Source organism: Vulpes vulpes, chromosome 10, assembly GCF_048418805.1.
Source record: "Vulpes vulpes isolate BD-2025 chromosome 10, VulVul3, whole genome shotgun sequence".
NCBI lineage: Eukaryota > Metazoa > Chordata > Mammalia > Carnivora > Canidae > Vulpes > Vulpes vulpes.
The window spans coordinates 42637271-42648539 of record NC_132789.1 but is presented as its reverse complement, the minus strand read 5'-3'; the positions used below and the strand labels follow the sequence as shown (position 1 = coordinate 42648539).

The following is an 11269-nucleotide window of genomic DNA, read 5'->3' as shown; positions in this document are numbered from 1 at the left end:
CAAATGTCTGCATGGTTTCCTTCCTCTCTCCTTTTGGGTCACTCTTGCACTGAGGTCTTCCCTGACCAACCTACAAAAATCACAAACCTTCCCCACCCTGGCCCTCCTCCGTCAATCCGGCCTTGCTTTTCTCTACAGCGCTTATCATCATCTGACCCCTCTGTTTTATTCACTGATTGATAGACATCCTCCTATAGGAACTGCATAGAAGATGGTATTTGGAGAATTTCTATTTCTATAGTTGTGTTGGAGAGTTTAGGAAGACGTAGAAAACAAATAATAGGGAAAAGGGGAATTATTAACTCCAGGAGAAACAAACATTTTACAAGAAAGGAAGTATAATCATGCTTCACATTTGGCTCACCAGTGGAAAATATTATAGAATATAATGCATCCTAGTGATTTACTTTTTTAAAGATTTTATTTATTTATTCATGAGAGGCACAGAGAGAGAGAGGGCGGGGGGAGGGGGGGCAGAGACACAGGCAGAGGGAGAAGCAGGTTCCATGCAGGGAGCCCGATGTGGGACTCGATCCTGGGACTCCAGGATCATGCCCTGAGCCAAAGGCAGATATTTAACTGCTGAGCCACCCAGGGATCCCCCATCCTAGTGATTTAACCTAAAATAATATACAGCCACATAAGAGGAAAGTTGGGACCAGGATGTCTCTCAATTTTAGTTGTTCCCTGGACACCACCTGCCCCCGGGGTATCTTTCTGCTTCTATTGGGGCAGACTGCTCTTTGGACTTGCCCAGCTGTTATCCTGGGGCTTCGCAAAGCTTTTCTTCTATTTTAGATTTCTTTTTTTTTTTTTAACCATATCCCAAATTTCTCCTTACCTTTTTAAATTTACCTTCTCATTATATCCTTTGGTGGCTTCCTAAGAAAGGGGGCATAGAAAAAAGATACTGAGACCTTGGATACCTAAAACTGTCTTTATTCTTCCTTCACGCTTGTTAAACTGGTTATAGGCTCAAAGTTATTTTCCTTAGAATTCTGGAGGTAATCCTCCTGCCTTCTGGCTTCCAGTGCTATTCTAACTCCACATCCTTGGGGCATGTCACTTTTTTTTTTTTTTTTTCCTAAAAGAAAAAATAAGAAGGATGCCTGGGTGGCTCAGTGGTTGAGTATCTGCCTTTGACTCAGATCATGATCTCTGGTCTGGGGATCTAGTCCCCTGCAGGGAACCTGCTTCTCCCTCTGCTTATGTCTCTGCCTCTCTTTCTCTCTCTCTCTGGCTCTCACGAATAAATAAATAAAATATGATGTTAAAGTTGGAGAAGCATGGCTTTTAGCCATATTTAACTACATCCTGGGCAGCCCCGGGGGCGCAGCGGTTTAGCGCCGCCTGCAGCCCAGGGCGTGATCCTGGAGACCCGGGACCCACGTCGGGCTCCCTGCATGGAGCCTGCTTCTCCCTCTGCCTGTGTCTCTGCCTCTCTTTCTCTCTCTCTCTCTGTCTCTATGAATAAAAAAATTAAAAAAACTTTTAAAATAAATAAATAATAAATAAATAAAATCTTTAAAAAATAATAACTACCTCCCTTCTTATTTACAGCCGAACACGTTGTAACTGATGGAGTGGGTGCAGCCGACAACTTGGAAGCCGCAAGTCACAACCCCTTGGCTCACTTTGATTCCAGCAATGGTCTCCAAGGTAAGAATTCTGAAGATGCTTCTGCCTCTGAAATTCTTGTCCTTGGGCTATTCCTCCAAATATTAATATAGTTCCTGCTTTGAAGGGACTTGGCATTTGGGATTAAGGTTACTAATCAGTTGGCCTTAAAACAGAGAAATTATCCCGGCACATCCAATGGGGGCCTAATGTAGCACATGAGCTTTTAAGAGTAGAAGAAGAAGGCAGAGAGATTCACTGTGTGAGGGCTGGGCCTGACGTCGCTGGCTTTGAAAATGGAGGAAGGGAGCCACAAACTAAGAAATGCAGGCAGCCTCTGGAAGGTGAGAAAGACCCTGACCTGACAGCCAGCAAGGAAGTGGGAGCTTCAGTTCTACAATGACATAGAACTGAGGTTCTACACCAACCATCTGGGACGTGGGTCCGTTCCTAAAGCCTCCACAAAGGAGCAGAGTCCTGCCAACACTTTGATTTTGGTCTTGTGGGACTAGGCAAAAAAAAACAGCTGAGTCACACCGTGCCTGGACTTCTGACTTACAGAAATTGTGAGATAGTACACTTCCCTGCTGCCTTAAGCTGCTAAGTCTGTAGTAAGTTTTCAGACTTACCTCTCATTGGCAGCATCCCGCTTCAAACATCCGATGTGTCCTTCTGTCTGTAGGTCGGCCTCGGGATCTTCTCTGATACCAGGGGAGCTTACTTGGCACAAAGGAGACCAGAAGGGTGAGGAAGTGAACAGCCCTAGGAAAACACTCAACCAGTGGATGATGGGGGCCAGGAGAGAATTGCCTTGGCTTTTAGCCTTTTAATTCTGGGAGGCATTTGTACACTTCTTAGAAGGTGGACTCGAAGCCCCATTAGCTATAGCAGCAACCTCCGTAATGTTACCTTTCATTAGTTTGGCTCTTCTTCCTTTTTTTTGTCCCATACTCCTCGATTCCTTGCTCTAGCTTCCTAGGTTACCTTCCAAATGGCCTCCCTGTTCCCAAGTCCCTTTATGAGTCTCTGCTTGACATTGATAGGCAACCAGTAAAGTCTACTCCATGAACTCATCTTGCTTGGAATGAACGGTTCATTTACTGGAAGAGTATTTCAGTGTTTCACACCAAAACCAGGCCTCAAGGAAAACTGAAACCAGGGATCCAATACCACTAAGCTCCCTCCTGTTCCTTGTAACTTCTCTAATTACTTTTAGAGAGAAAGATTGCATCTACTACCCTCAGCACCAGAGAGAAAAATCCCAGGGAAGGATTGTAATCGATGACCTTGGGTTGGTGTCCATGACGGGTACGATGGGAAACAGGGCACTCTCATGGGTTCCTCGTGGATCCGGGTTCTAGACCTGGATCAAACCATTATGGGTATGTGGTAGTGTCAGGGACTCCAGGCGTGGCTAGGGAAAGCCACCGTTAGATTGCAGGGCATTCCTAGGAATAGGGGAATGACGGAGGGGTGGCAGGAAGCATCCACTAGTTTTCTAAAACCATTACCGTCCACTCTCACTTCTCCTACTGATGTGGGAAACAAAGGCAGAAGAAAATGTGGATAAAATTAAATCTCCTTCTAAGCTGCAGCCCATTGACAAATACTTGAGATAGACAGATTATAGAATTCCTCCAGGATCCTGAGTCCTTAGCATACGAAAGTCGTTCTGAACTTTTCCTTATCTTCACTTCCCCCCAACCCCAAGGTATGTAATCAGCTGCTCCTCACAATCCTGGGGAGGCAGGCAGGAGCTCAGCAGCTCTTTCTGCCCAGAGGTCCTGTCCCCATCCTTTAATAAAACCACCATTTGGCATCAAAGACATCTCAAGCAGTCTTTCTTGGCCACTGGCTCTGGACCCCACCAACACACACACAACATTCCAAAACAAAACAAAACAAACTACATCATTACTTCCTCTTTCATGATTCTTTCTCAGCTTCCCTCACATGCTCTCTTTCCCCTGCCCAATGCATAAATGTTGGTGTTCCTGAAAAGTACATCCTTTTTTTTTTCCCCCTCTTCCCATTCTTACTCATTTCCAGAGTTATCTAATTCCATGGTAGACATCATGGTCTTCCCCTCAACATTTAATCCTCTCTAAACATTTAATCTAATCTAGTTGTGGTAGTTCCACCCCCCTTGGTAGCAATTTGTTTGGGATGAACAGGCCTTAATCAGATTAGATTTATGAGATTTAAGGAGAAGCTTGCTTAGGACTTCTAGGAAAGAGAAATCAGTCTTACTGTTGCCTGTTGGATGGGAAAAGGGAGTGGGCTGGCTCCGTTACCTCCGGTAGTCATTCTGTGATAGGAGGGGAGCCAGCTTTGGGGTGAAGTCAATGGTGGGCCCAGCAGAGTGGTGAGACGGAAACATCTCAGGTCCCTAAGGATGTCGTTGAACCAGGGAATCTACTCACTCAGCCCTACCATTGGATTTCCTGCATTGTGGGATGATACATTTCCATATTGCATAAGCCAGTCTGAATCAGGTGTCTGCTACTTCGAGCCGAAGGCATCCTACTTAATTCACACTTACTACTATGAATTCTCTCAAACTCACTTTCCTGGGCTCCAGACTTACCCACATTTGTCAACTTTGCTCCTCCTCTTCCTGGCTTTCCTACAATTCTTTCACTTAAGAAAGAAGAGTCAGGTGCCGACAATGATGCCAAGCTCTGTCTTAGACACTGCAGTTCAAGCAGTTAGTGACACAAGACTGCTGTCCTCGGGGACCATTGAAGGAGGCGGACGATAAATAAAACTATTTTCTGAATAAATGAAATAATACATATGCAGAGTAGGAACTTGGTTAGTGCTGAGTAAAAAAATCTAGCATTGCCTATAGAATATCAGACCAGAGACCGGAGACTGGCATTCATGAGGCAGACAGCCCTGGAACGGGGTGTCGGAGGAGCTGTCACAGCCCACCTGGGAATCTAGAAGGGTGACCAGGACCCAGGGCCTGCCCTCTGGAGCGGAGTCCAGAAAGAATGTACACGTGGACTGAGTGCTAACTTTGTCAGACCCTGTATCAAGTGCCTTTTGTTAACTATCTCATCCAGTCCGCAGTGATTCTGGGAGTTTGTCCGAGGACAAACAGCTCTGGACAACAGGCCCAATACCCAGCGGTCTGGCCAGTGACAGGGGCCTCTGTGGAGCAGGTCCTGACCCTGTGGTTTGGGCTGGGTCCATGTGACTTTGTGCAAGTCACGGTCTCCCTCGTCCTTCCACGCTCTACGCCGCAGCCGTAGTGGTGGCGGATTCCCAGGGTTTTCCCAGGCTGCCTGGCATGTGGAGTGGGAGGGGGCCCAGGGACCCGGGTGGGGGGCCCCTGAGATCAGTACGGAGGGTGCAAAGAAGTGCAAAGGGGGGCCCCTGAGATCAGTACAGAGGGTGTAAAGAAGGCCCCCCCCCGAGATCAGTATGGAGGGTGCAAAGAAGTGCAAAGAAGGGGGTCCCCCATGAGCAGTACGGAGGGTGCAAAGAAGTGCAAAGAAGGGGGTCCCCGAGATCAGTACGGAGGGTGCAAAGAAGTGCAAAGAAAGGGGTCCCCCAGATCAGTACGGAGGGTGCAAAGAAGTGCGAAGAAGGGGGTCCCCCAGATCAGTACGGAGGGTGACACTGAAGTCAGCGGAGGGGGGAGGTAAGGGGATCCTTGGACACCTTGGCGCTCGTCCCCACCCTGCCCCCTGCGGCCCCCCCACTCCCCCTGGGCTCCGGAAGGGGGGCATGCCCTGCGGCCGCCCCAGGCCCTGCGCCGCGGCCCGGGAACGCGCGCCCCGCCCCCGCCCCCGCCGCCGCCCCCGCCCCCGCCCCCGCCCCCCCGCCGCCGCGCGGTCTGCGCCGCCCGCACCCCGTGTGCCGAGCCCGCCCGCACTGCGGGGGAGAGGCCGGGAGCCGCCCACGCCGCGCTCTGCGCGCTCGGCGCCGCCGTCTCCCTGGGACGCGGGCGGCCATGGCGCGGCGCGCGGGGCGGTAGGGCGGGCGCGGGGAGCGCAGGGGCCGCCATGGCCCGGCGGCGGCGCCGCGCCTGCATCGCGCTGTTCCTGGTGCTGCTGTTCGCCTTCGGCACCCTCATGGGCCTGCGCACGCTCAAGGCCCCGGACGGGCTCCCGGCGCTGGGCCCCGGCCTGGAGCTGGCGCCCTTCGAGCGGCGCCCGGAGGGGGCCCCCGCCGCGCCCCCGCCGCCGCCGCCGCCGCCGCCCCGCACGGCCGGCCCCGCCAGCGCCCCCGGCCCGGCCCCCGCGGAGGCCGCGCCCGCCCCCGGGCCGGGCCCGCGCGTCTACTCGGACCTGCACGCCTTCTACTACTCGTGGTACGGGAGCCCGCGGCGCGAGGGCCGCTACGTGCACTGGGACCACGTCATGGTGCCGCACTGGGACCCCAAGATCTCGGCCAGCTACCCCCGCGGCCGCCACAGCCCCCCCGACGACCTGGGCTCCAGCTTCTACCCGGAGCTGGGGCCCTACAGCTCCCGGGACCCCGACGTGCTGCGGGAGCACATGACCCAGCTCCGGGAAGCCGCCATCGGTGAGTCCCTCCCGCCCGGGGTCCTGGCCCCGGCCCCCGCGCCCCCCCGCGCCCCCCCGCGCCCCCCCGCGCCCCGCGCCCCCCCCGCGCCCGGCTTCCTGCGCCCTCCGCTCCGCGGCCGTGCAGCTTCCCACGCGGCGCCGCCCCGCCCCCGCCCCCGCCCCGGGGGCCCGGCCTCCGCGAGGCCCGGGGAAGAAGGCGTTTGTCCCGAGCTGTCCCGAGTGGGGACAGCAGGGGGAGGAGCAAGAGCAAGTCTTCATGGTCTCTCGGCCTTGGGCCGGCCGGTGAGGACCGGGCGTCCTGGTCCTGCAGCCGCGGGGCCAGAGCAGCCCCGCCCCAGGCCCGGGGCAGGGCACAGCCCTTGCTGCCTTTGCTGGCTGCGGAAAGGAAAGTTGGCCCCCGCTGCCCGGCGGACCTGCGCGGCGGCCGGGCTGCTGGCATGGGGGGGCGGGGGGCAGGAGCTTTTCGTCAAGTTCTCTGCTGGAAAAGAAGTCCCTGGGAGCCTCTGTGTGCAGGCAGGCCCCGGGGAGGGGGGGGGGAGGCTCACTCCTTTCCGACTGTGCCCCTGGACTCTGCTGGGTGTCAGAACACATTTCCAGGTATCTAGAGTTGGCTACTGAAGGGGGGGGCGAATGGCAGGGACAATGGTGGGAGGTGTTCGCAGATGAATAGCACGGAGGCTATCTGTCCCTCCCGGCTTTACAGTCCAAAGAGGCCGATGGTTGAGACGAAGGTTATTTCCGAATGGAAGCAAAACATGACCTGCGCTTGGCGCTCTTCTCCCTGCGGGACCTCAGCGGGGCCCTTCTCTAGAGCTAGGACTGTGGCGGCCAGATGGGTGTGGCATCATCCACTCGTTTCCTTTTGTTCTACTTCTTGCGGAGGCAAGCGGAAGCCCCATCCTGCCGGCCCCCTCGGGCTCCCTGCCGGCCCGGGGCGCTTCAGCACCGCGGGCGTGGACAGCTCCGGGACGCGGGGCTCTGAACCGACCTGCGGGGGAGGGGGGGGCGGGGGGGGGGGGGACCCGGGGGACCCGGCGGACCCGGCGGACCCGGCGGGAGCCTCGCCCAAGGTTTCACTCAGAAACCATTTTGCAGGTGCAGACGGTTTGTGAGGAAACACAGCTCTGTTGCGGGGGTACTGTGCGTCTCTGAAGTAGCCTCTGTGTTGTGTCTCAGGCGTCCTGGTCCTGTCCTGGTACCCGCCTGGCATGGCTGATGATAACGGGGAGCCCTCAGACGACCTGGTACCCGCCATCCTCGACACCGCCCATCAGTACAACATCCAGGTGAGTCCCCAACAGCATACGTGCTCTTTGGCCCGTTCTGGAGATTTCTCCTCCTCTGCCCACAAGGTTGGCTCTCCACGTAGCCCAGGTACGGCGCAAATACGTAGCAGGTGTGGTGTTGCAGGTGGGGTTCTAACCAGTCGCACCTGTCACTCTTCTTTTCTTGAATTCTAGGGGGTAGGGGGGAAGAATTGGGGAAACTAAATAGAGGAGAAATGGGAGACTGAATAAATACCACTGTGATAGAGGTTAGGTTGGAGACTCTCAGTCCAGATAGAGGGCAGGCAAGGGCCAAATGGGCCCAGAAACTGAACTCCAGCCTCAGATCCCCAGTGGGAGGCCGCGCTGGGCCTCCAGGAGTAGAGTACAGGCCACATTCAAGAGGAATGATGGAGCTGAGCTAAGCATGTCCAGTTAATTTCCCCAAATGAACCAAATAACTCATTCCCCTCTCATGTGGAGATGAGAAACAGCAGAGAGGAGCCCCACTGGTGTTCCTGAGCCCATCACCGACACGTTTAACAGATCAGGGCACCTTTGCCCATCAACACAGACAGCTTCAGCACACCTCTTCCCATCGTTTCAGACAGCTAGTGCCAATCATGTGGGACCAGCACCTAAGCTTAAACATATTCACCTCCCAGGGACATCCCAGAAGGACTCCCAGATGCCCTCCTGTAGGAAGTGGCCAGGCTTCTTGCCCATTTTTTTTGGCCCTGAGGGCAGTGGCTGCTTCTATCTCTGTTATGCCCACCGTTGCCAGTCCTTCTCCCCAAAACCCTAGTGGAGCATGAGCCTTAATAAGTTGTGGCCCCTGGGCAGGGACTCACCTGACCAGTCCCTCCTCTGTTTGTGGCAGGTGGCCTTCCATATCCAACCCTACAAGGGCCGGGATGACATCACGCTGCATGACAACATCAAGTACATCATTGACACGTAAGGCTGCTGTGGGACCTGGATTTTGATAGGGATCAAAAAGGGGGCGGGGATAGATTTCGAGGGGTAGGTCAAGAGACACTGGGGCAGAATGCCTGTGTCCCCAGCAGCTGCTTCATAGTAACAGAGCGTGAGGCTTGGAGGCGGCAACTTGGGTGTGAATGCCAGGTCTGCTGTCTCCAACCTGTCACGTGATGCCAGCCTGTTAACCTGAGTCTTGTGAGAGTTCCACAGGTTAATATATGTGAAAGGGGCTGGGACAGTGCTCGCAGGTCTCATCCGTTCATTCAAAAAATATCTGAGGGCCCTCGGGTGCCCAGGCACTGTCCTAAGCCCCAGTCGTTCAGGATTGGGGAGGGCTAGCAAAAATTTGCGTTCTAGGGTGTGGATGCAGTGAAGCAGTCGTTCCACGTGAAAAATCAAATAGTTGGCCCACACTGTGAGAAAGTAATAATAAAGAGTAGAGCAGGGTATTGTTAGAGCATGCCTGAGAATGGGGGCTAGACATCTCTGAGATGACCTGTGAGCTAACACCTGAAGGAAGGCTCAGCTCTGCCTCATCTGGGGCAGGCAGAAAATTCCAGACCAAGGGCTGTCGATCCAAAGGCCCATGATGGGGCAGGTTTGGCAGCAGAACAAAAGGCGAGTGTAGCTGGTGTGGGGAGCCGGGGAGCTAGGAGGGATGGAGGTGGGCTGGGCCAGACCAAGTAGGAGGGGCCTTGCAGGCCTCGGTAGGGAGCCTTCGGACCTGGTTCAGGACCCGGTTCATGCCTTAGAAAGAGTGGATTATAGGGAGTCAGAAACGGGAGCCTGGAGACCGATTAGGTGGCTGCTGCGTCCCAGTGGAAGGGGGAGGTGGCGTGCCGTGGCTCGCTCGAGTGAAGGCAGCTGTGAGAGGAGGGTGGGCGCTAGCTTCTAGCTCAGTGGCAGGAGTCGTCCAACGCGGGGACTGGCTGGATCCACAATCACCTTGGGCGTTGGGAAAGATCTGATTGGGGGCTCGTCCTGCAGCTGTGCCCGCTGCCCCACCCCCACCAGGCCTTGGCTCACGTTCTCCTCCCTCCCGCTCCTCAGGTATGGCTCCCACAGTGCGTTTTACCGCTATAAGAACAGCATGGGTAAGAGCCTCCCACTCTTTTATATCTACGACTCATACCTGACATCCCCGGAGGCCTGGGCCCACCTCCTGACACCCAACGGGCCCCACTCCATCCGCAACACCCCCTACGACGGGGTCTTCATCGCGCTGCTGGTGGAGGAGGGCCACACTCACGACATCCTGGCTGCCGGGTTTGACGGCATGTACACCTACTTCGCCTCCAACGGTTTCTCCTTCGGCTCCTCCCACCAGAACTGGAAAGCCGTGAAGAACTTCTGCGATGCCAACAACCTCCTGTTCATCCCCAGCGTGGGGCCTGGCTACATTGACACCAGCATCCGGCCTTGGAACAACCACAACACTCGGAACAGGGTCAACGGCAAATACTATGAGACGGCCCTGCAGGCGGCTCTGATGGTGAGGCCCGAGATCGTCTCCATCACCTCGTTCAACGAATGGCACGAGGGCACCCAGATCGAGAAGGCCGTTCCCAAGAAGACGCCGACGCGTCTGTATCTGGACTACCTGCCTCACCAGCCCAGCCTGTACCTGGAGCTGACCCGCCGCTGGGCAGAGCACTTCATCAAAGAGAAAGAGCAATGGCTGATGTGAGGAGCCAACGTCCTGGCCTCGCCGGAGGGGGTCACCGTGTGGGGCTCGGCCGAGGTTGTAGGCACTCGCCCGTCTCCAGGTCAGCGGCAGGGCACCTCTGGGTGGGCCATCAGGCCCGGGCCCATGTGGAACGGAGCTGGTTTCTCGGCAAGCGGGTGCTGGGATGCTCTGCAGTGATGGGAAATGAGGTGGGGTCCCAGAGGCTGGCAGGTGACTGGCCCCAGCCCAGGGCAGCTCCACATCCTGTCCTTAACACTTTAAGATAATCCCTTGGAACTTGGACCTCAGCAGGTGGGCGTTGGGTAGCCGTCACCAGGTCACTGCTCTCGGGAGGTCGGGGCTCTGGGCTCACGCGCGCCCTGCTCCCTCGTCAGCCTTCTTCCCCTGGCGTCCGTCTTCTCCAAGTGACGGAACCCTTATCTGAGACTTCCAAGAGGGAAACTGAGCCCTTCCCAGTAGCCTCCTGAACACAATGATCAGGAAATAATCCTGAGCGCTCGTACATTCATTAAACACATACTAACGGAGCACCTTACTATGTGCTAGGCACTAGGGAGAAACTTGACCTGGGAAGGTTCCTTTCTTCCAGAAGCTTACAGGATCCAGCTTTCCTTATTTGGCGTGGCCTTGTAGCTAGTACCTGAGCACAGTCTTTCCTCTTCGCAGTTATGCCCAGTGCTGGGAGTTCAGTTCTTGTTCCTCTGAGAAAATACCTCTGTGCCCCAGAGCCCACATTTCCCCAGATGACCATTTAGCTCCAGGGAGAGGACTAGGACATCCTCCCTCCCTTTAGCTGCCTAAACTGAATGAGGCCCACTAAGTAGAGCCATTTTCAGTGCTACTGTGATTTGTATTAATTAAATATGATGTGGTATTCTCAAGTAAGCATTCCTTTTGCTCTCTTCAATCCTTCCTCTCCCTCAAATGCTGTGACAAACTGACACGTGAGATGAGCTGGCCAGGGGCAGCACACAAAGAGTGAGTTCGCTTAAGAAATGAGAAGCGTAAGCAAGATTTTTAGAGGGGAGGCTTAACAAACCAGTGCTTATTTACAAATACACTAATATACTCATTGCAGGGGCCCTTGAAACAGGCCCTGGGATACCTTCTTGGCAAGATTTAGGAGCTACTTGGAAAAAAAAAAAAAAAAAAAAGGAGCTACTTGGAAATATGTGCATTAC

General features: G+C 54.9%; 1 protein-coding gene across 1 annotated transcript; it reads left to right on the top strand.

Annotated features, from left to right (window-relative positions):
- Positions 1 to 5528: 5528 nt before the first annotated feature.
- Positions 5529 to 10973, top strand: MANEAL (mannosidase endo-alpha like). The gene is made up of 4 exons (XM_072723789.1): positions 5529 to 6153; positions 7332 to 7441; positions 8301 to 8377; positions 9452 to 10973. The coding sequence occupies exons 1-4, from the start codon at positions 5631 to 5633 to the stop codon at positions 10086 to 10088; spliced, it is 1347 nt and encodes a 448-aa protein (XP_072579890.1). The 5' UTR covers positions 5529 to 5630; the 3' UTR covers positions 10089 to 10973.
- The last annotated feature ends 296 nt before the right edge of the window (positions 10974 to 11269 follow it).